The 24,619-nt window shown below is 37.3% G+C and overlaps 1 protein-coding gene across 1 annotated transcript; it reads left to right on the plus strand.

Annotated features, from left to right (window-relative positions):
• The first annotated feature begins 1,054 nt into the window (after window positions 1-1,054).
• Window positions 1,055-24,211, plus strand: ahcy (adenosylhomocysteinase). The gene is made up of 10 exons (XM_083533700.1): window positions 1,055-1,257; window positions 3,584-3,774; window positions 11,050-11,125; window positions 11,657-11,809; window positions 12,134-12,246; window positions 14,846-15,053; window positions 15,322-15,409; window positions 17,521-17,638; window positions 19,318-19,512; window positions 23,756-24,211. Exons 1-10 carry the CDS (start codon window positions 1,230-1,232, stop codon window positions 23,885-23,887), a joined length of 1,302 nt encoding a protein of 433 aa, XP_083389826.1. The 5' UTR covers window positions 1,055-1,229; the 3' UTR covers window positions 23,888-24,211.
• Window positions 24,212-24,619: the final 408 nt, after the last annotated feature.

Consider the following 24,619-nt stretch of genomic DNA (forward strand, 5'->3'; position numbering starts at 1 on the left):
GGCCCAGCACTAATATATATATACAGTATATATGGATGGTTTTTCACTGATATATTGTCCATTCCTTGTGATATTTCCTTCATTGTCCCAAATAAGTATCTTTTGTTTGTTCTACCAAAGTATTGGTTTCCTTGCTGCAATTCAAACCACAAAGGCTTGACTCATGCTCTCTCCTCTGAGCAGTGGATGTTGAAATATGTCCTCCATTTGAACTCCAAGAAGCATTTTTGTAAGTCAGTGGTTTTTTGAGGGTGGTAATTCTAATAAGCTTATCCTCTGCAGCAAAGGTAGCTCTTTGTCTTCTTTTACCTCTTTTACTTTAGTTCTTCAGATTTTCTGAATTGATTTTACCTTTATTTAATAAATTATGCTGGACTGTCTTCTCTTTACTTTTATACTACCTTGCGAATGGCATTAGAGAATGGCATGAGTTTTCCAAGATGTCTACATAAACCTTAGTGTTCTTTCATAGCTTGGATGTCTTCAGTATCAATGTACAATGTTAAAAATAATAATAAAAAATAAAGGAAAAACCACTAAAGGAGAAAGTGTTTCCAAACTTTTAAATGTTTTATATATATATATATATATATATATATATATATATATATATATATATATATATATATATATATATATATATATATATATAATTTCAAGCACCTAGCAATTAATCTGCATTTGCAAAAAAATAATAATAAAAATAAAAAGATAAAAGGAAAAAAAAGTGTTGTTCTGAATTGCACAATTAATTCATAAGCATGGTACTGTGACAGAAGCGTGAATTCAGGTCGATTGGACGGTTGCATAGTTATTGCAGTTTTTAAGTTTTGTCCTTCTTATAGCGCCGCCAAGTGGTTTACTTTAACCAGAATCTTTAACTCACACATGTGGACCGAGTTTGTTGAAGATATCTCATTCCGTTCATGAGTTATAGCCATTTTAGTAAAAAGTAGCCCCGCCTATTTCGAACGTAAAATCATAAGCATTGCTCCTCTCTTTGGTTTCCGGTGAAAGGGGCGTGGAAATTTTTTTTTTTTTTTTTTTTTTTTTTTTTTTTTTTTTGAGGTTGCAGCTGAGATTGGCCGCATGAGTTCATGAATATTGTAACAAGGCGGTTCTAGCTACTTATATACTAGTTCCCGGTTTAGTGTTTTCTCTCTTCGATCATCTTCACGTCCACGTTGGAGCTTAGAATCGTATAACGAACAACTTCAGTACAAACGACAATGTGTGACAAGCTACCCTTTAAAATCGGTCAGTATTATTATTTTTATATAATATCTGCACAGAAATGCTCACTTTCCGTTTTACTTCCGGAGCTTGCTTAATAGTGTATTTCACTGTTAGCCAGTGCAATAATTTCAGCTGCAAAAAGGCACCATATGCATTTCCAGTTGTATATTTAGTTTACTCTAGATGGAAGTACAGGTTTGGTTATTGTTCCGACAGTTTTCGATATGGAACTGACAACGCTGAGAAAACTGACCTACGACTGGGCTTGCAGTTTTCTTTGAGCTGCATCAAGTTAACGATAATTTTTTTGCTGGTATGCCTTTTTGAAAACGGACAAGAACCGGACAGAGACATATCCGTATTACCCGGACACTTTTCTGTTCCTGACGCGCTTACCGAATGGCGACAGCCATGTTGTAAGTTGTAGTCTTTGTATGCCGCGCATGCAGCTGCTCGGCACCCGTAAGACTCATAACCGTAACGCACTGCTGTCGGTCGCTGAAGATACCGGATAGTTAAAGCGAGCACAAGCACGGGGTTGTGTCCAATCGGAACCAGACTTTGCGATTGTAACTCAATGACTCGGTGACTGAAATTCTCAAAGCATAGAAAAGCCTAGCTGTATTGCTTGTACATTTTATTATTTTTTTTGTAAATCTTTTCGACTTGTACACGCGCTACATTCAGTAAGGCTTATCAACATTACTGTAGGCTTGAATATGTGGACTTTGTTCTGCTGATATCAGAGTCCAGAGATCAGTTTCCAGACGCAAAGTGAGCAAAAAGTTATCAATTATTAGAAGGAATAATGCAATCTGCTAAGAACTGTTTGTAGTTAATTTAAACTGTAGGTTTTAGGTAGATTTTAGGTATGATTTAGAAAAAGGAGTTCAATTTCCCAGCTCCTTCCTAAATGTGCCTAAAGAAACCGATATCTAACAGCTTTTGACTGATATTAGCTGCATGACACACGCAAACATCAAGTATCCGCATATAAGCCTTTTCAAAACTTAATGGCACAGCAGTGCACGTTGCGTAAGCAGTAAGCTTGAAGCAGTGTGAACAAAATAATTTTTAAAAAAAAGGTAGTATGAAACATGCAACATGTGTGTGAGTAACACAGAGTGGTGTCTGGATTTAACCATACTCTGCAACAACTAATCATTTTGTGCGGTTTTCGAAGTAAGATAATGTAGGAGTAATAAAATGTTCCATAATGATCTAGCATTTTATTGCTTTACCTGTTCCTGGCAGTGGGGTTTATCCCGTTCACATTCATGACATGTCTGTACATTTTGGTAAACATTTCTAAAGATTGGAGCTTTGTGCTCCAAACTGTTTGCAAAGTTTCACATAGGTAGTCAAACAAATGTAAACCACACTTAATTGACCTTTAAAACTAAATTTGTAAGGATGTCAAGCAATTAATGTGCAAATTACACAAGCAAGTTTAAAACATATTAGTTTTTATTAAACACACTACAGGACCGAGAGTTTTCAAAATTTCATCTGAACAAGACATTTTGGGAACAATTTCCTTTGGACTGGTGAGACAGACATTTATTCATTGTGTACAGAACCATGTTCGGGGAACACCAAACACGACAAGTCATGCCATTGGTCAAACATGTTGATGAAGGGGTCATTTGGGCTTTATTTGCAGCTACAGATCTAGGGGAAACTTGCAGTCATTGGGAATCCTGGCTTCTACTGTTTACCAGAATACTGTTGAAAATAAAAAAAAAAAATAAAAATGGGTTTGAACAGCCAAGAGAAAATCCAAAGTCCAGACCTCAAATCCACTGAGATTATTATTTTTTTAACTGATTTCTAAATGTTGGTATTTTGTATTCTTTTCTTACTTGAGGTTATTTATTATTATTATAATTATTATTATTATTATTAATAATAATAATAATTTTAGGCCCTGATAAATAAAACATAATTGAAGGAGGGTGTACTTTCTTGGAGTGGGCCTGCAACTGTTTAGTGTGTGCATGTTGGAAAAAACTAATCCAAACACTTTGCTGAAGATATGTGTTCTACGCACAATACATGCTCTAACTTGCAAGGAAAATCCTGTATGCACACCCTTTGTTAATTACCAGTAAACCTTCTATCTGTGTACTAGCCAGCATTTGCATCTTAATATTTTTGTAGTAGGTCTTTGCATTACTTTTTATGTAATAGTTCAAGTTAAACATTGTAGCAAGTTTTTTAAAGATCAAAAGAACATGAAATGTACATCATATATTTATTTTTCCTTAATATTGTGCAACCCTGGTTGATTTAAGGCTTTTTGAAGGCTTAATATAGTTAACATTTGCTCATGTGTTTTTGTTCCCAGCTGATATCAGCCTGGCTGAGTGGGGGCGTAAGGCAATTGACATTGCTGAGAATGAGATGCCTGGGCTGATGAAGTTAAGAGAGATCTATGGGCCAACCCAACCTCTGAAAAATGCCCGAATTGCCGGTTGCTTGCATATGACTGTCCAGACAGCCGTGCTCATTGAGACCCTCAAGGCCCTTGGAGCTGAGGTAAGGGAAATTTATTATTTTTCAACATGGTTTTTTTTTTTCTTCTGTAAGAAGCAAAGTTTATTGATGTAAAAATAAAATTGAAAACATGAATCTTCCAGATGCTTTTCCACCTTTGCTATGATGCAGTTAACAAAAGCTGTTTCAGCTGTATTTGTAGGACGTCTTTTACATAATCTTGGTTTTTATCTGACTGCTAAAATCATGTTTTGCAAAGAACTTTTAAATCAGTAAAAAAAAAATAGTAAAATAAACATTCAAAACATTAAAGGTATCATGGAATACTGTGAAGCCATCAATTTTGAATTGAATTCATTCAGTTCATTTTTATTTGTATAGTGCTTTTAACAATGGACATTGTCTCAAAGCAGCTTTACACAGAAAATACAGAAATCTTCTTCTTTCGGCTGCTCCCATTAGGGGTCACCACAGCGGATCTTCTTTCCCCCACCCCCCCGCTAATAAATAAGTTTCTAATACTGTCCATCCTCGTCACTCCCAACAAAAACCTCAACATCTTCAGCTCTGCTACCTCCAGCTCCGCCTCCTGTCTTTTACTCAATGCCACTGTCTCTAAACCATACAACATCGCAGGTCTCACCACAGTCCTATAAACTTTCCCTTTTACTCTCGCAGATACTCTTCTATTACAAATCACTCCTGCCACTCTTCTCCACCCACTCCACCCTGCCTGCACTCTTTTCTTCACTTTTCTAACACACTCTCTATTACTCTGTGCTGTTGACCCCAGGTACCTGAACTCTACCTCTTTTCCCTGCAATTGCACTACTCCACTGTCCTCCCTCTCATTCACACACATGTACTCTGTCTTACTCCTACTGACTTTCATTCCCTTTCTTTCCAGCGCATATACCTCCACATTTCCAGGCTCTTCTTAACCTGCTCACTACCACAAATCACAAATCTCATCCGCAAACAATCATAGTCCACGGAGACTCCTGTCTGACCTTGTCTGTCAATCTGTTCCTCACCACTGCAAATAGGAAAGGGCTTAGAGCCTTGGTGCAATCCAACCTCCACCATAAACCAGTCTGTCGTTTCTACTTCACACTTTACTGCTGTCACACTGTCCTCATACATGTCCTGTACCACCCTCACATACTTCTGACACACCTGACTTCCTCATACAATACCACAACTCCTCTCTTGGCACCCTGTTGTACGCTTTCTCTAAATCCAACACCACACAATGCAACTACTCCTGACCTTCTCTTTACTTCTCCATCAACATTCTTCAAGCAAATAATGTCTGTGGTGCTCTTCCTCGGCATGAAACCGTACTGTTGCTTACAGATGGTCACCTCTTCGCTCAGCCTGGCTTCCACTATTTTTTTTTCCATAACTTGATGGTGTGACCGATCAACTTTATTCCCCTGTAGTTTCTGCAGGTCTGCACATCTCCCTTGTTCTTAAAGATCGGTATCAGCACACTCCTCCATTCCTCAAGCATCCTCTCACCTTCCAAAATCCTGTTAAACAATCTGGTTAAAAACTCCCCTGCCATCTCTCCTAAACATCTCCATGCTTCTACTGGTATGTCATCTGGTCCAACCGACTTTCCAATCTTCATCCTCTTAATCGCTGCTCTCACGTCCTCCTTACTAATCCTATCCACTTCCTGCTTTACCAACTCCACATCATCCAGCCTTCTCGCTTTTTCTGCCTGGCCAATCTGTATAAAACCTTTTCTCCTTTCTTAGTGTCCAACTTCTCATACAGCTGCTCATATGCCTTTTCCTTGGCTTTCGCTCATTCCACTTCACCTACTGCCGCATCTTGAACTTTTGCCTACTTTTCTCATCACTCTGTCGATCCCAATTCTGTTTTGCCTACCTCTTTCTCCTTATGCTCTCCTGCACTTTCTCATTCCACCACCATGTCTCCTTGGACTCTTGTATTTACAAAAAACCTTTCTAGCAGTCTCCCTTTTCACTTCTGCAGTAATTGCCCAATCATCCGGCACCTCTTCACCACCTCCGAGCCCCTGTCTGACCTCTTCCCTGAACCTTACATTACAGTCATCCCTGTTAATTTCTCACCATCGTATTTTGCTTTCAGTCTTCCCTCTCCTTCTTCACCTCCAAAGCCATCCTACAGACCACCATCTGAATCTGTCTAGCTACACTGCCATCTGGCAAAACCTTAGTCTCAATCTCCTTCAGGTTGCATCTACTACATAGAACAAGTCCACCTGTGTGCACCTTCTTCCACTCTTGTGCACCCATGCTCCTCCTTCTTAAAATAAGTATTTACCACTGACTTTTCCATCCGTTTAGCAAAATATACCAACATCTGCGATTCCACATTCCTCTCTTTTAGGCCATACCTACCCATCACCTCTGTTCCCTTCACCTACATGACCATTAAAGTCTGTCCCGATCACCAAGCGTTCATTTCTAGGTACACCTTCTATCACTTCATTTTAACTCATTCCAGAATTTTTCGTTCTCCTTCATCTCACAACCCAGTTGTGGAGCATAAGCACGATGACATTTAACATCACTCCCTTCAACTTTTAACTGAATGTTCATCACTCTATCAGAACAGAACTGATGACAATGAAAAAATAAAGACAAACAAAAACATACAGATTTCATTCTTTCTCAACATGCATATAATCCTTCATCATTCACCACTCCAATTGAGGCCTTTATGGCCTGTCTTACCATCGTCATCAAACATGGCAACATACAAAGTACAATTCCAACAATCAATAAAAGAATCATTCCTAAAACAAGTGTTCAACACTTGTAAACAAACTCTTAATCTTCTCAAAAAACTTTGTTCAGCAGTTGTTTCACGTTCTCCAAGACATCATGAGACATTTATTTCTCAGTGCTTGTCCAAAATGTCTATTAGCAGTATTATAAGGAACAGTCTACTCTCTGAATAATGTGTTCAAGAGAATAAGAAAAATTCAGAGGCTAGTTACAACTATGCACACATAGTTATAGAATTTAGACCTAGAGCAGGTATCAGGGTAAGCTAAACTAAACAGTCAAGATCTTCACCCCAGAGGTGGTTTGTTGAAGATGGGGTCATTCTCATTTCTGTAAGTACTACCGGGAGAACAACAGTCTAATTTCTGCCTGTTTCAATGCAGGCTTTAGTAATACGTTCCTTAATGGTTCTGTATGTTCTCTCTACCACTCCAGCTGACTGTGGGTGATGGGGAATATTAAAATACTAAGCTTTTAGCCAAAAGTTGTTACCTTCGAAGCAAAAGGTGTGCAGTTATCACTTTCAATCACACTAGAAATACCAAACCTAGAGATGATCTCTTTTGTTAGTATTTTGACAACCGTTTCAGCATTCTCTTTCGCACATGCAAATGCTTCTGGCCACTTACTGAATCTGTATAACTATACAGATCTGTTCAACTATAACCAACAGGTATCTCAAATTTCCTACAGGTTGCATATGTGTAACTATGGCCACTCTGGCAGGGAGTTGAACAGCTTTTAAAAAGTCGCATATAAGATTAAAATGTGCTATGGGCTTTCCATCAGCTGTTTTAAAGTCTCTTTGCTTCCATGTTTTGGCAAAATCATGCACAACACCATAAGCATACTTAGAATCAGTGTATATAGTCACTACTTTACCTTCAGACAACTGACATGCTCTTGTAAGTGCGACCAACTCTGCAGCTTGTGCTGATGTGTATGGTAATGATTTAGCTTTAACTATTACATCAGGTAATCTTACAACCGCATATCCACATAAATACACATCATCAGAAGGTTTTGAACATGAACATCTACATATTGACAATCCCCCTCTTCCAGGGCCATATCTAAAAGATCGGGCCTACAAGAGGTCTCTTGTTCAATGTGTTCAAGGCAATCATGGGCGTCGTCAAAACCATCTAAGTCAATATCGTCTAGCAGATCACGCAAAGCTACTACAGCTGAATGCGGCTGAGAAGAGGCTTAATGGTTAAGTTTTCCGTTGCCAGGAGTGTGGTTTCATAACCAGATCTACGTTGTGCTGTCATATGTTGTGTAAAATAGCTGTTACCTGATGTGAGGTGTACAGTATCAAAGGATGTGACAGCACCGTTTTCTCAGCATCCCGGACCATCAGAGTCGCAGCAGCCACTGCACGCAAGCACGAAGGCAACCCTTGTGCTATGTTGTCTAAAGATTTGGAAAGATACGCAACAGGGCGATATCTGTCACCGTGTTCCTGGGCTAGGATCCCTGCAGCCGTACCACCACGTTTGTGCACATAGAGGTGAAAAGGTTTAGTATCATTTGGCTGACAAGTCAACGAAACCCTGAGGAAGACGGGTCCAGGTGAATTGACGTCCCCTATAGGTAAATGTGAAAACTGTCTGCGTCTCTGAGGCCAAAGGGACACTGAAAAAAGCAGGACAAAGATCAATTACAGTAAAAAAATCTGTGAGTCGCTGGTATAGAGTTAACAATGGTAGCTACATCGGGCACCAAAGGAGCTAACGGAATAACTAATTTATTAATCTCACGTAAATCTTGTGTTAATCTCCAGCATTTTTTTATCTGCCTTCAAGACGGGATTAATCGGTGTGTTATACGGTGAATGTGTCTCAAACAAAACACCTTGTGACAATAAATTGTCAATAACTGGAGCGATGCCAACATTTTTCTCTTTCGACAATGGATATTGTTTAACAAAAATCGGATGGTGTGTTTTCATGAGTGCATGATACGGTTTTACCTGGATTAAACCTGCCTCATCTTTGAGAGAGGCCCATAATTTAGGGTTAACTTCACCTAAATTTGGTTCATCAGGCAGGACCTCTGTACTACCCTGAAAGAAATCTTCCGGATGTGAGCATGAGGATAGAAGGAAAAGACTGCTCCCCGGAAGGTTCCCCTGCCCCTGCTTAAACCAGCACATGTCCAGGCACGCCTTAAGTTTGCCAATGACCATTTGGATGATCCAGAGGAGTCATGGGAGAAAGTCATGTGGTCAGATGTGACCAAAATAGAACTTTTGGGTCATAATTCCACTAAACGTGTTTGGAGGAAGAAGAATGATGGGTACCATCCCTACTGTGAAGCATGGGGGTGGTAGCATCATGCTTTGGGGGTGTTTTTCTGCACATGGGACAGGGCGACTGCACTGTATTAAGGAGAGGATGACCGGGGCCATGCATTGCGAGATTTTGGGGAACATCCTCCTTCCCTCAGTTAGAGCATTGAAGATGGGTCGAGGCTGGGTCAACGCGTTACTGCCAGACACTGTATGTATGTATGTATGTAATATACATATATACACAGTGAGGAAAATAAGAATTTGAACACCCTGCTATTTTGCTAAGTTCTCCCAATTAAAAATCATGGAGGGGTCTGAAATTGTCTTGTAAAAATAAAGTAACTCCGTTACCGTATGGTGCGTTACCCGTTACTTTTTTTAAATGAATTAATTTCGGCTGAAGTGTAGACTACAGCCTAACTTGCTTACAGCAGCGTCGCATTATAGGATTTTTTGGATAAACCACTGTAAACAGGAAGAAGACGCACTGTAGGATTGGTGGATGAACCACTGTAAACACGAAGAAGACGCGCTGTGGGCGTGTCTCTGTTTATTCAAGGTCTGTGCGGCAGTAATGGCGAGGCGAGGCGAGAGCAAGACGAGTTTCTCAAAGTGGAAATATGCTCATTATTTCACTTTAGTCGAGTAAAAAGACAAAAACTTTCAAGTCAAATGTAAGATGTGTCTTTCTGGTTCGAAGCTCGTATCTACTGCGATAAACAGCAACTCCAATCTGTTGACGCACCTTCAGGAACTCCATGCCTGAGGAGCTAGTAGCTAGAAGCTAACCTGGTGTTCTACATTGCTCAACACAACAGCAGAAGCCACTTTAGTTTTTGATTGTGAATATATTATTCAGCTTGTTTTGTTATTTATTTCAGAAATCCTTGATATAGTCAGTTTGTGCTGGTCTGACTTTAATAAAATAGTGTTTAAAAATGACTGTGTTTAAGTCAGTTTTGTGTTTGTATAGATCATAACGCATAAAAGGGCATTAATGGGAACATTTAAAGAAGGTTCTTTAAAAAAGTAACTAAAAAGTTACTTTTAACAGTAACACTACTTTTTGGTGTAAGTAATCAACAAAGTAAAGGAGTTACTTTTTGAATGAAGTAACGAGTAACTAACTAGTTACTATTTTTTTAGTAGCGAGCACAACAGTGTGTGTGTGTGTGTGTGTGTGTGTGTGTATGTATATATATATATATATAAGCAAGTTCCAATACCACTGACTCACTCATTCATCACGAAATCTCTAAAACCACTGAACGGATTGCAATGAAATTTGGAACATACCTTCCTCTTGGGTCTTAGGTGCTCACTAAGAAAGGGTTTTAAAAAATTCTGCCTGGATCGGGGCTAACTCGTGAAAAACGCGATTTCTCACGCATTTTAAACTCTTCGAAATAACATTACAGATCCTAATAAAACTTAGTGCATTGTTTCTTATTACATGTTAGATGCACGATAAAAATTAATTTTAAAGTAGTTTGCCCTGTATCGGTACTACAAAGGGGTAGTACGTTATTTGTTGACGTTACGTTCTGATATATATATAAAATACATTTTTTTTTTTTAAGATTTCACTTGTCTAGCACAGTAATGAAAAGCACAAATCTGTGTCAGCAGATGATTAAAACTTGGAACGGCAAAAGCTCAAATCTATGAAACTGCGTTCTTCCTAGTCCAAGATGCTACAAAAAACAACCCAGAATTACAAAAGGCAACAAAGCTAACTAAGGCTATCAGACCTGCACACAAGACTACATGAAATGCATATGTTCAAACAATTAAATACAGTACATTAAATGTCAAATAATTAGCGCAATCGAACAATTAATAGTAATGGGACAACTGACTGATTAAGCAGTTTATTGACAAGGTCTGCTCAGTTTCTAATTCATGACAAATTATAGTTAATTTTAATAAATAAATTGGCATTTCATAGCCGTTCATGGGAATGTTCAATGTGCAAGTAAAAACGTGATTATTTCACTTGTAGATCTAGCTCTCTGAGTAACCCTTGGTCCCTTGTTTTCAAGGTGCTTGTTGTTTTACATGTGCATACACATTTCAAGATTTGAATTCTAATTGTGTTGGCAAATAATTTTTGTTTTCTTTAAAGTAAATGTTGATTTAGAATATAATAATCTAACAATAGAGGTTTGAATAGCAATTTTAAACTTGGAAGTACTATATCTGCCTAGAACTTATCTTTATATTTTGTCCCCCAACTAGGTTCAGTGGTCTAGCTGTAACATTTTTTCCACTCAGGACCATGCTGCTGCTGCCATTGCCAAAACTGGTGTTCCAGGTATGTCTGTGATCCTGTACATAAGCCTTGCCACAGTTTAATTTATTTACTTTCCAGATTAAATTTATTTATTTTTTTCCCTCCATTGCTTATTTCATCAAGACAATGTTAAACTGCATCCTGCGTCTATAGCATGGCTTTATGGAAGGAGAGTACAAGAGTCCATCTATCAAGTTCAATATTACCTTTTTTCCCACTTAAATGGGACATTTCCTTAGATTAAACATTTATGTTCTATATTCTATTGTGACTTAAACGTGTTTTTGAGATTGGCAAGTCATTGCATTCTGATTTTATTTACATTTTACATAGCATCCCAACTTCTTTGGCTTTGGGATTCCAATAAAGTTTCAAAGTAAAAAACGACAATTGAATTAGCAATCAAAGCTATCAAATCGATCACTAATGCTAGTAACAGGTTTCTGCTAATGTTTGTACACTAAATGTACTATGCACTATTTCTCACAACTTTTGTTTCATTCATTGTACATACACTGATGCTTTTTTCTTTGTGTTTTTTTTTTTAAATAGTGTATGCATGGAAAGGGGAGACAGATGAGGAGTATGTGTGGTGCATTGAGCAGACTATCTACTTCAAAGATGGCCAGCCTCTCAACATGATTCTGGATGATGGCGGTGATCTAACCAACCTTGTGCACCAGAAATATCCAAAGCTGTTAGAAGGTATAGTTGAGTATAATTGAAGAAACTGCAGTTTATTGTAAACATAACAATACATGATTGTTCTACTTATTTTTCGAATGTCAACCACCACATATTTGCATCTGACAACCTTGTTTTAACTCAAATTTTAGTTGCAAATTGGCTCACAAACTTGTCCAGGCCAGCTGTTTAGTTCAGAGTCTGAAATTGCAGACTGTTAGGCCTGTACTAAAAATTATTTATTAAAAGCAAATAATACCTACCTGCAATTATACATCTGTTATGATGATTTCATTAGGCTGGTTTGCGTTCATACATTTTTTTATTTTTTTATTTTTTCTTCAGGTATTAAGGGTCTTTCTGAGGAGACCACCACTGGAGTTCACAACCTCTACAAAATGCTGAAAAAGGGTGAACTCAAAGTTCCTGCTATTAATGTGAATGACTCTGTTACCAAGGTATTTGCAAGTTTTATTATATAAAGTCAATAGTGCTAATTTGTTTGCAGAAAATGTCTAAATTAACCAATCCATATCACAAATAAAAATTGACGTTCATGGCAAAAAATACAGATGAACGTTCCCTATACATGGAAATAATGGTACATACAGTGAGGAAAATAAGTATTTGAACACCCTGCTATTTTGCAAGTTCTCCCACTTAGAAATCATGGAGGGGTCTGAAATTGTCATCGTAGGTGCATGTCCACTGTGAGAGACATAATTAAAAAAAAAAATAAGAAGAAGAAGAAATCACAGAAATCACAATGTATGATTTTTAAACTATTAATTTGTATAATACAGCTGCAAATAAGTATTTGAACACCTGAGAAAGTCAATGTTAATATTTGGTACAGTAGCCTTTTAGTAGTTTTTCATCAGGTTTACACACACTGCAGGAGGGATTTTGGCTTCTCCACACAGATCTTCTCTAGATCAGTCAGGTTTCTGGCCTGTCGCTGAGAAACACGGAGTTTGAGCTCCCTCCAAAGGGGAGCTCAAACTCCGTGTTTCTCAGCGACATTCTCTATTGGGTTTAGGTCTGGAGACTGGCTAGGCCATGCCAGAACCTTGATATGCTTCTTACAGAGCCACTCCTTGGTTATCCTGACTGTGTGCTTCGGGTCATTGTCGTGTTGGAAGACCCAGCCTCGACCCATCTTCAATGCTCTAACTGAGGGAAGGAGGTTGTTCCCCAAAATCTCGCAATACATGGCCCCGGTCATCCTCTCCTTAATACAGTGCAGTCGCCCTGTCCCATGTGCAGAAAAACACCCCCAAAGCATGATGCTACCACCCCCATGCTTCACAGTAGGGATGGTACTCCTCATTCTTCTTCCTCCAAACACGTTTAGTGGAATTATGACCCAAAAGTTCTATTTTGGTCTCATCTGACCACATGACTTTCTCCCATGACTCCTCTGGATCATCCAAATGGTCATTGGCAAACTTAAGACGTGCCTGGACATGTGCTGGTTTAAGCAGGGGAACCTTCCGTGCCATGCATGATTTCAAACCATGATGTCTTAGTGTATTACCAACAGTAACCTTGGAAACGGTGGTCCCAGCTCTTTTCAGGTCATTGACCAGCTCCTCCCGTGTAGTTCTGGGCTGATTTCTCACCTTCCTTAGGATCATTGAGACCCCACGAGGTGAGATCTTGCATGGAGCCCCAGTCCGAGGGAGATTGACAGTCATGTTTAGCTTCTTCCATTTTCTAATGATTGCTCCAACAGCGGACCTTTTTTCACCAAGCTGCTTGGCAATTTTCCCGTAGCCCTTTCCAGCCTTGTGGAGGTGTACAATTTTGTCTCTAGTGTCTTTGGACAGCTCTTTGGTCTTGGCCATGTTAGTAGTTGGATTCTTACTGATTGTATGGGGTGGACAGGTGTCTTTATGCAGCTAACGACCTCAAACAGGTGCATCTAATTTAGGATAATAAATGTAGTGGAGGTGGACATTTTAAAGGCAGTCTAACAGGTCTTTGAGGGTCAGAATTCTAGCTGATAGACAGGTGTTCAAATACTTATTTTCAGCTGTATCATACAAATAAATAGTTTAAAAATCATATATTGTGATTTCTGGATTTTTTTTTTTTTTTTTTAGAGATTATGTCTCTCTCACAGTGGACATGCACCTACGATGACAATTTCAGACCCCTCCATGATTTCTAAGTGGGAGAACTTGCAAAATAGCAGGGTGTTCAAATACTTATTTTCCTCACTGTATATAAAAGTACATTATATTATGCATTTCCAAAACTAATCATTCACCATGAGGATAAGTGTATATATAATGAGTAACTGTGATGAGGTCTTAATTAGTTAAAGATGCATTGCAAAACTGTACCCTAGTCATTTTGCCACTTTTTACTTTCTTTTCTGTATTTCTTTAGCGGTAATACAGTTATCATTCTTAGACTAGATGTATGAGACTTACATTTATTACCAATGAAATAAGTTAGAACTTTAGGAGGACCAGCAGGTCTATTTTGTATCTTGATGGTTATGCAAGTGCATCCTTTCAAAAATCTGTTATCTGCTGTTAATCAAAAGAAATTGAATGTTTGATTTCCAGCTGTGACCCTTAATGAATTTTTATCTTATTTAAAAATTTTGTGAAGTCAACGTACATGACTTGTAGAATGTTCAAATTCAAATTTTGTCACATACACTTTCATACAGAGTACGACATGTAGTGGAATTATCTTTTACGACTGTCCAACATGTAAACATGAAAAATAGAATATAAGTAAATTATAAACAAAAAGTATAATTTTATTCCATGTGTGTATTCTCAAATTTTCCCAATGTAGATAAATTACTAAAAGAATTTAGTTTTGGTATCACTGTATACACTGTGTGTATGGATGACTGCTTACGGTAACTTACTTCACATTAATGTGACCTTTTATATAAATAAACACAATTTTTATATTAAGGTTCAAGTTTGTTCCATTGAAAAAAGTCTTAAGAAATTTGTGTGAGTATCAGGTGATTTTTTTTTATTTTTTTTATTATAATTTTTTTAAGCTTTAATTTTGATTTTCTTCTCACAGAGTAAATTTGATAATCTTTATGGCTGCCGTGAATCCTTGATTGATGGAATCAAGCGGGCGACTGACGTAATGATTGCTGGTAAGGTGGCTGTGGTAGCTGGATATGGTGATGTTGGCAAGGGATGTGTTCAGGCTCTTCGAGGCTTTGGTGCCAGAGTCATAGTCACAGAGATTGACCCTATCAATGCCCTACAGGCTGCAATGGAAGGTATGTGTTTAGCTTCTTTGTCATATAAAAAAATATCGCTACTTCAAAGTATATAAAATGTTCATTTCTATAGTCACTGTGCAGCTTATATAGCAGTAAAGATTTAAAAAAAGTTAATGGCTGCATGTTATGCAAGTTAGTTTTAGAGGACAGTAAATCTGTGCCGCTATATAAGCTGCACATTGGCTACTCTGAAGGTGTGTGTGCAACTGGCAAGTGACATAAACAGATGCTGCTTTTGGTTAAATATATTTGAATGCTTTTACAGGCTATGAGGTGACTACAATGGATGAGGCTTGCAAGGAGGGAAACATTTTTGTGACCACTACTGGCTGTAAGGATATCATTCTGGGCAGGTATGTGATTAGGCACAACTATGAGCATGTACTTTCATATTTACATTGTTTGTTGTGTATGCAGCATTATGAAAAGTGTTCAGAATTTCCTGGAAAGGCTGGTAATGTTTTGTGCACCTGTAAAACATTTTTATACCAACGTTTGTTCATAAAGTTATTTATAGTTGAAATCTTCACCAAACTAATTACCACTGCTATAAATCCAGTGCATGTACAGTGAATGATGGTGAATGATAGTAAGCAAATACTACTAGCCAGTGTTAACAACGGAGGTGGGCTTTGTCAAAATATACAGTATGTGAATTAAAATAAATAAATAAAAATTAACACACATTTGTCATACACTTATTGTGATAATTTTCTGGCCAATCATAAAATACAATATAAATGCATTTATCAATAAACATTGTTTTAGTTTAGATTAGCCCTTGGCATGGCATGGGAGGAATAAAAAATTAACCCTTATCCAGCCTTCCAGAATCCACCGTTGGGCTGAAAAAAAGTCAATTTACACAAGTTTAAGTGCTGTAAAAATATATCAGATCAATATTTTTCACTCAAATCTGTTAATCAACCTCAGTTCTGATCAAAACTACAAAAAAAATGTTTTAATCCAGGATTAAAAATGTTTCATTGCCAATTAAATTAGTGACGTCACAAAAATAGGAAAAAAAACAAATATTTTATAAAAAAAGTAATTGTAAACTGGAATTCTTTTAACCATTTATCACAGGCTTGGATGTGTCAAAGATTAGGAAAAAATTGACTTTTAATGCATGGTTAGTTTTTTTTGCAGCATCAGTTTAAATTATTTTGATGATTTTTCCCCATTGACTCCCATTATAACGACATTTTTTTAATTGCTCCAAAATTACATTATATATGCATGCATTTTTAAAAATCATTTTTGCCACTCTTTTTAAACAAGTTATATTTGCGTTTTTTATTGTTGACAGGCAGGTGGCGCCAAGAGACCATGAAATAGAGCTGTGGAAAGAAATTTTAGTTTCCGCATTGACGATTCGCGTCCTATGGCGATTTCCATTCATTTTCCTATTTTCTGTTTTCGTTTGCAATTTTCTAGTGTTTGTGTGTTGGGTGTGTTTTTATGAGTTTGCACGTGTGTTCCGCGTGCGCGTATGTGCGTGTGTGTGTGTGTGTGCGCGCGTGTGCGCGTGCTTTTCGTGTGTGCGGAAATTGCGGAAACTAAGATTTCTTTCCACAGCTCTATTTCATGGTCTCTTGGCGCCACCTGCCTGCCAACAGTAAAAAAACGCAAATATAACCTGTGGCAAAGGGTGGCAAAACTGATTTTTAAAAATGCATGCATATAAAATTTCATGGTGGAGCAATTAAAAAAAAATTTCGTTATAATGGGAGTCAATGGGGGAAAAATCATCAAACTGATGCTGCAAAAAAACTAACCATGCATAAAAGTCAGTTTTTTCCCTATCTTTGACACATCCAAGCCTGTGATAAATGGTTAAAAGAATTCCAGTTTACAATTACTTTTTATATAAAAATTGTTTTTTTTTTCCATTCCTGTGACGTCACTAATTTAATTGCCAATAAAAAAAAATCCTGGATTAAAACATTTTTTTTGTACTTTTGATCAGAACGGAGGTTGATTAACAGACTTAAGTGAAAAAAGTGGAAAGAAATATTGATCTGATATATTGTTACAGCACTTAAACTTAGTGGCTTTTTTCAGCCCGATCATCATGAAGTGGTATATTCTTTCTACATTGAAAACTGCGGATGCATAATTTTTCAAAAATCTTTTTTTCAAAAACTTTTTTGCAGAAGTCATTTTCTTACAAAAAATCATTCCATTAGCTGAAACACATGTAAAGTTATCAGCGAATAAAAACATCAAGTGGCTGAAAAAAGCCACAGGGTCGGGTGAGGGTTAATAAATAAAAATTTAAAGTATTTGCTGTACATTATTTTATAATTAAACATTTCAATGTTGTAATTAAATTATAAACTATAGAAGTAACTTGTCATTCATTGGAATGTAAAAAAAAAAAAAAAAAAATTTGTTAGTACATAACTTGTAATAAACAGCATGACTTTTATTTGTTAATGCTGTTTCTCTTTCCAAACCACAGACACTTTGAGGAGATGAAGGATGATGCAATTGTTTGCAATATTGGTCATTTTGATTGTGAGATTGACATGAAGTGGCTCAATGAAAATGCTGCAAAGAAAATCAATGTTAAACCTCAGGTAGAGTGTTTTTAGAGTGATCATGAGTACAAACCAAGTAAAACTCCAATTTGCACATTAATTATATACATGTTTGTTTTGCAATTTTTAAATCCAATAATATATACCTATCAGGCATAACATTGTGACCACTTGCCTAATATTGTGTTGGTTCCCCTTTTGCTGCCAAACAGCCCTGTCCTGTCAAGGCATGGAACGCACGAGACCCCTGAAAGTGTGCTGTGGTACCTGGCACCAAGGTGTTGGCCCATCCCACAGATTCTCATGTGGATTGAGATCTGGGGAATTTGGGTGCCAAGTCAACACTGCAAACTGGTTATTGTTCTTGTTAAACCATTCCTAGACAATTTCTGCTTTGTGGAAGGGTGCCTTATCCTGCTGAAAGAGGCCACAGTCATCAGGGAATACCATTTGCATAAAAGGGTGTACATGGCCTGATACAATGGTTATGTAAGTGGTATGTGTCAAAATATCATCCACATGGTTGGCCGGTTTCCCAGCAGGACAAAGAATCACACTGCCTCCGTTGGTTTGCCTTCTTCCTGTAGTACATTCTGGTGCCATGTGTTCCTCGGGCAAGCAACGCATACGCACCTGGCCATCCACATGATGTAAAAGAAAACATGATTTATCAGACCAGACCAATGCGCCTTCGTCCGGTTCTGATACTCGCATGCCTATTGTTTACACTTTCGGTTGTAAACGGGTCAGCTTGGGCACCCTGTCTGTGGGTTCAAAGCCCCATATGCAACAAAATGCGATGCTCAAAGTGCATCGAGGTGCCTTGGCGGCCCATGACCCTGTCTCCGGTTCACAATTGTTCCCTCCTTAGACCACTTTTGATGACTATTGCAGATGGGAAAACCCAACCTGCAGTTTTGGAGAGGCTCTGATCCATTACAATTTGTCAAACTCGTTAAAATCCATATGCTTACCCTTGTTTCTTCTAAGACGTCAAGTTAGAGAGTGGGATATATTAGACATATGAATATTTTGTCCTTAAACAGGTGCTATGATGAAGAAATAATCAATGTTATTCACTTCACCTGTCAGGGGTCATAATGTTATGCCGTGTGTGTGTGTGATTTTTATTTATATGAAATTGTGTTGCATATAGAGGAGTCTAACCATATAAAAAAGATAAAAGGATCATACCTTTTAGCCAGTTATAGCATGGGAATCTTGACAGTTGGACATGTAGAAAGTCCTTACAGTATGCACAAAGGAAGTTACTGAGAATCACAATAACAGTAGAATGTTAATCAAAGATTGTGGCCTCAGCTCTATTGTGATCTTATCCATAATAACATATATTTATAATATCTAAACTCCTCATGGCATTTAACCCATTATCCTTGATTGTGCATTATAATTGGTCTATTCTGGATTATTTTGGAGTTTATTAATTACTTTTAAATATTTCTAAAACTGCTTAAAGAAGAACATAAAGTCTTTAGTTTTAGCTCATTATACATACTAATGTTTTTCTTGCACATTTGCTAGAGAGACAAGACCATATGTTTAAAGAATCTTTACCAATAATTTCACACATTTGAGTATTTTCATTGTGGAAAATTATTCTTTATTGAAAAAAGTTCTGGACTAAAGTGTCCTTGATTGTGGTTAAATGCTTGTTCCAGGATGACTTTGGATCTAATTATTCTCTTTTCTGACACCAGGTTGACCGTTACCTTTTGAAGAATGGACGCCATGTTATTGTTTTGGCTGAAGGGCGACTTGTAAATCTGGGATGTGCAATGGGTCATCCGAGCTTTGTAATGAGCAACTCCTTTTCCAATCAAGTCCTTGCCCAGATTGAGCTTTGGACCAATACTAGCAAATACACAGTTGGTGTATACTTCCTGCCCAAGAAGGTAATTTATTTTTAGTGTGTGTGTGTGTGAGAGAGATATAGATAGAGAGATAGGCTCGCTCGCGCGCTCTCTCTCTCTCTCTCTCTCTCTCTCTCTCTCTCATATATATAATATAAAATGATAGTAATATACAAAATACTGTACAAAAAAAGTGACTTAAAGCTGGGTACCCGCTCAACAGCAGCTCTGTTGATGTGAACTTAACACTGCTGTTTTAAAATTTATAAATGCAACAATTTTAGAGTGGCGTTTTATTGTGGCCAGCCTAAGCCAAACCTGTGCAATAATCATGCCGTCTAATCAGCATCTTGATATGCCAAACCTGTGAGTTGGATGGATTATCTCGGCAAAGTCGTCGTCTCACTAACACATTTAGACAGATTTGTGAACAATATTTACGAGAAATAGGCCTTTTGTGTACATAGAAAAAGTTTTAGATCTTCGAATTCAGCTCATGAAAAATGAGGGCAAAAACAAGTGTTGCGTTTAATTTTATTCAATGTATATAATCTATGTATGTATGTTTGTGTAAATACTGCTTTTCTGTATAATATTGATGGTTTCTATCCCTATTGTCTCAAGAGGTGGATTGATTCGGGTATGTCACCACTGAATGCGTGAAGGTTTAATGCACGGCCCTCCACTGATATACTGTATAGTGTATTCAGACCCCTTCACTTTATTCAATTTTATGTTGCAGCGTTATACTACAGTCTTCTTTATTATTAGAAATTTTATTTTCTGCATATATATATATATATATATATATATATATATATATATATATATATATATATATATATATATACTTCATGCCTCATAATGAGTGAAAACAGATTTCTAGAAACGTGTTATTTATTTATTAAATTTTTTTTAATTGAAAAACTGAAACATCACATGCACCTAAAGTATTCACACACTTTACTCTTAATTGTAACACCTGGCAAAGTTATAGCCTCAAGCCTTTTTTAGAGAGGCTTCTGTCTAGCCACTCTGCCATAAAGCTCCGATTGGTGGAGGGCTGCAGTGATGGTTGTCCTTCTTGAACTTTGTCCCATCTCAACACAGGATCTCTGGAGCTCCTTTAGAGTGAACATCGGTTTCTTGACCACCGCTTTTACTAAGACCCTTCTACCCCAACCGCTCTCTTTTTGGCCAGGCGATTAGCTCTTGAGAGAGTCCACATTTCTTCCATTTGAGAATTATGGAGGCTACTGTGCTCTTAGGAATCTTTAGTGCAGCAGACTTTTTTTTTTTTTCCCGTAACCTTCCCCTGATATATGCCTCGCAGAAATCCTGTCTGAGCTCTGCAGACATTATTAATTTAATAAATCTACATAGATACAGATATCATCATATCATTAAATGTTAAATATTCTAACTCTTTATGAATAATACTTAGGGTAAAGCATTTTCTTCGTATGGGTTTTTTTTTTTTTTTTTTTTAAATCTTGGGTGGAGACAAAAAGCTTTCCCATCATAAGACGTTTGTATTCTTGCATTCAGTGTGGGTAGGTAAGCCTTTTTCTAACATGTCAACATGCACTTAGCTATCTGAAATTAATGTGTATATTGCATATGTATTCCTTCATGACTTTACTTAACATTTAATCTGTGTACACCTGTTTACACCTTCTCAGCCCCACAGTCATCATTTCCCTTGTTTTTAACGGTTACTTTTTTATATATATATTTATATATTAGCAGTGGCACTAAAACAACAAACAGTTAAATTGAACAATTTTGATTATTGCCTTACAATGCCACCTGTCAAGAGGTAGGATAAATTAGGCAGCAAGTGAATGCTCATTTCTCAAATGAAATGTTGGAAACAGAAAAATGTGCAAGTGTAAGGATCTAAATAACTTTGAGCCAGTTTAAATTGAGATTGCTAGACTGCCATAAACAGCAGAACTTCTGGAGTTTTCCAGGTATGATGTGGCTAGTATCTATCAAAAGTGGTTCAAAGAACAACTGATTAGTAGAGAGTGTCCCAAGCCTGATTGAGATGTGGAAAGTGAAGTTTAGCAGGTCTGGGGAACAGATGGCACCAAGATTCACTATAGGAAGAGTTAATGTGATACTCTGAAGGGGGAACTTTGGGTTGGGGAATTCACATAGATGTTACTTGTACCCATACAACCCACCAAAACAGTGTTGCAGACTTAAAACACCACTTTTATGGCATTGGTATTCATGAGAACATGACATGAGTTCAAAGTGTTGACTTGGCCTAGATCTGAATCTAATCAAGCAGCTACTGAATGTGTTGCCCAACAATCCCATAAATGCTAGCCTCATCTCACAACTTACAGGACTTGAAGGACCTTCTGCTATTATCTTTATGCCAGATTCTACAGCACATTTTCAGTGGTTTTGGTGTCTGTACCTCAGCAGGACTGATTTTGTCAATGTCGTTATAATATAGCTGATTGCTGTATACACAACCAATCAGATACAAGAATGGTTTTGACATTCAATACATTAAAATGTTTCTATATATGTAAAGGCATGAAAATGCAATTTTATGCACAAAACTGTCCGTGCAAATAGATGTTAAATAGGACAACATTGTGAATTCAGTTGGAAATCTTTTTGCCATTTTGGGTAGCACCTAATTACATGGATTTGATGTTAACAAGAAACACCTTCTATTGAGTAATGTTGTGAAACTTATGACAGACTATCAAATTTCTTTAGTTAAATATACAAAATAGATAGATAGACTTCAGATCAATGCATTTTCAGATGTGAAAGCTGTCCATTGCAAAAGCACTCATGCATGCCCATACAATCAGAGAAGCAAGCTTTTAAACTGAATGCTGATGACAAGCTAAATGATTCCCCTTCCTCTTTAGTGTATGTGTATGTGGTGCCCATGGAGTCCAAAAAGAATTAAAAATTTTGATTCATCAGACCACAGAACGGTTTCACACTTTGTTACAGACTAGTTCAAATAAGATTTGGCCCAGCGAATATGTCCACTTTTCTGGCTCATGTTCATATACGGCTTCTTCTTTTTATAATAAAGCTTCAACCTGCATTAGTAGGTTAAATATAACAATACGATTCACAATAGCATTATCCCACTCTCTCATAAGTTTGCTTAAATAGAGACATGGCATTGCAACCTCGCATCTCCAGGGTGCATGGTTCAATCTGCAGCTCTGATTTTCGATGAAAACATGTTTATTATATGTTAATATTTAAGTGTTTAAAGCCATACTTTCTGCCAAGTTCCAATTATATGCTAAAAAACTGATAGGTACAATGCTTTTAAATGACTGAGGAAGTAAGAAATTATAAAGTCATGGCAAAGCATTTAAATGAAGGATACTCAGCATTTTGTGATATCACTGGGTAGTAATTATTTGCATCAAATTATTTAAAAATTAGTCTTGTTTATAGTAGTTTGTAGTATAGTAGTATTGTGTGCCAGGTATGATAGAGTTTACTGTAGAACTTTGTACAATATATAGCAGCCATAGTGTGTGTTACATATACAGATAATGTGATGACTGACAGTTCTGTGCAGTACTTGGATAGATATGAGCAGGGAATGTAATTATGGCGAGTTGTCAATGAGGCTGATTGCTTGGGGAAAGAAACTGTTCCTGTGTATGGCAGTTTTAGTCTGTGTCTGTAACGCCTGCCAGAAGGGAGGCGCCGAAAGATGTTGTGTCCAGGGTGTGAAGGGTCATTAATTTTATTTTATTTTTTTCCCCTTCCTGCCCGGTTTCTGGTTCTTGTATGGTACAAGTTCTGGAGAGTGGGCAGGGGAGCAGCAATGCTTTTTTTTTTTTCTGCTGTTTTAACTTTTTTCTGCAGTCTGTTTCTGTCCTGTTTTGTTGCTGCTCCAAACCAGATGGTGATTTGATAAAGAGCACAGGACAGATTCAATGACTGCAGTGTAGAACTGTATCAACAGCTCCTGTGGCAGACTGTACTTTCTTAAGTGGCATAGAAAGTACATCCTCTGCTGGGCCTTTTTCAGAATCGAGTTTATGTTGCATGGTAGTGCCCAGTTCTCCACAGATGACACAGGGATGTTGGATATTGTGAGGGGGAGTAGTGTTGGAGGGTGTTTCCTAAAGTCCACTATTATCTCCACAGTTTTAGTACTATATTAAATATATAAGAAAATATTGTTTCATAGTCAATGCCCATTCATGGGGATGTCTACTAGCTTTTGCCTATTTTCTAATTTCTAACCTATCTTTTTTTTTTCTCCTGATAAATGCAGCTGGACGAGGAGGTAGCTGCTGCCCATTTAGACAAACTTGGTGTCAAACTGACGAAGCTAACAGATAGTCAAGCCAAATACCTGGGCATACCTTGTGAGGGTCCTTTCAAACCAGACCATTATCGTTACTGAGGAGCTTCTGCCAGCTGGTCAACATTCATGGACAGTCAAAGTAGTAGTGGATAAGAAATGACATTTTCAATAAAATAATTTAGGCTCATACCTGCAAAGTCAAAACAATGTCTCTCTCAGATGCCCGGAAGTGAAGTGGTGACTTTCAAGCTCTGTGTTACTATACCATTTGGTTTACTATAATTTTGTTCCAGTAGAAATGTTTTTTCCAGCCATCATTTTGTGAATTCTGTTTGAGTATACTCAAGGTTTTAACATTAAATATTGCCCGTCATGTTTCAGTATAAGTTTAAGTGATGAAATAAAGAACATGCCTCAGTTTAATTGTTAGGGTTTTTTTTTTTTTTTTTTTTCGTTTTAATATGAGGGCTTTACTCTGTTTACTATTTAAACATTATCCAACATATACTGCTTTACAAAAGTTCTAGGCAGGTGTGAAGAAATGCTATAAAATGAGATTTTTAAATGCAAAGTGAGTAACCTGAAGAAAAATCTAAATGAAATCAATGTTTGGTGTGACTACCCTTTTAATTGTTTGGCTTCCTTAAACTTGCACAAGTTAGGGATTTTGTGGGATCAGAGTCAGATGTAAAATTAACCTATAAAACCAAGCAGGTGCTAATAATTAATTTTATATCTAAGTTGAAACAGTCATTAACTGATGGAAACAGTCCTCCTAAAGGTGAGGTTGTTTACAACAGTTCCTTGTCACAGACCCAGCACCATGGCAAG

The sequence above is a fragment of the Silurus aristotelis genome (assembly GCF_946808225.1).
Source record: "Silurus aristotelis genome assembly, chromosome: 2".
Taxonomy (NCBI): Eukaryota; Metazoa; Chordata; class Actinopteri; order Siluriformes; family Siluridae; genus Silurus; species Silurus aristotelis.

Excerpts from the sequence above, each read along its gene's own strand:
- ahcy (XM_083533700.1), top strand. The coding sequence starts at position 1,230 with ATGTGTGACAAGCTACCCTTTAAAATCG. Across the intron at positions 12,247-14,845 it reads TGAATGACTCTGTTACCAAG|AGTAAATTTGATAATCTTTA; the intron begins GTATTTGCAAGT and ends TTCTTCTCACAG. Across the intron at positions 19,513-23,755 it reads TATACTTCCTGCCCAAGAAG|CTGGACGAGGAGGTAGCTGC; the intron begins GTAATTTATTTT and ends TGATAAATGCAG.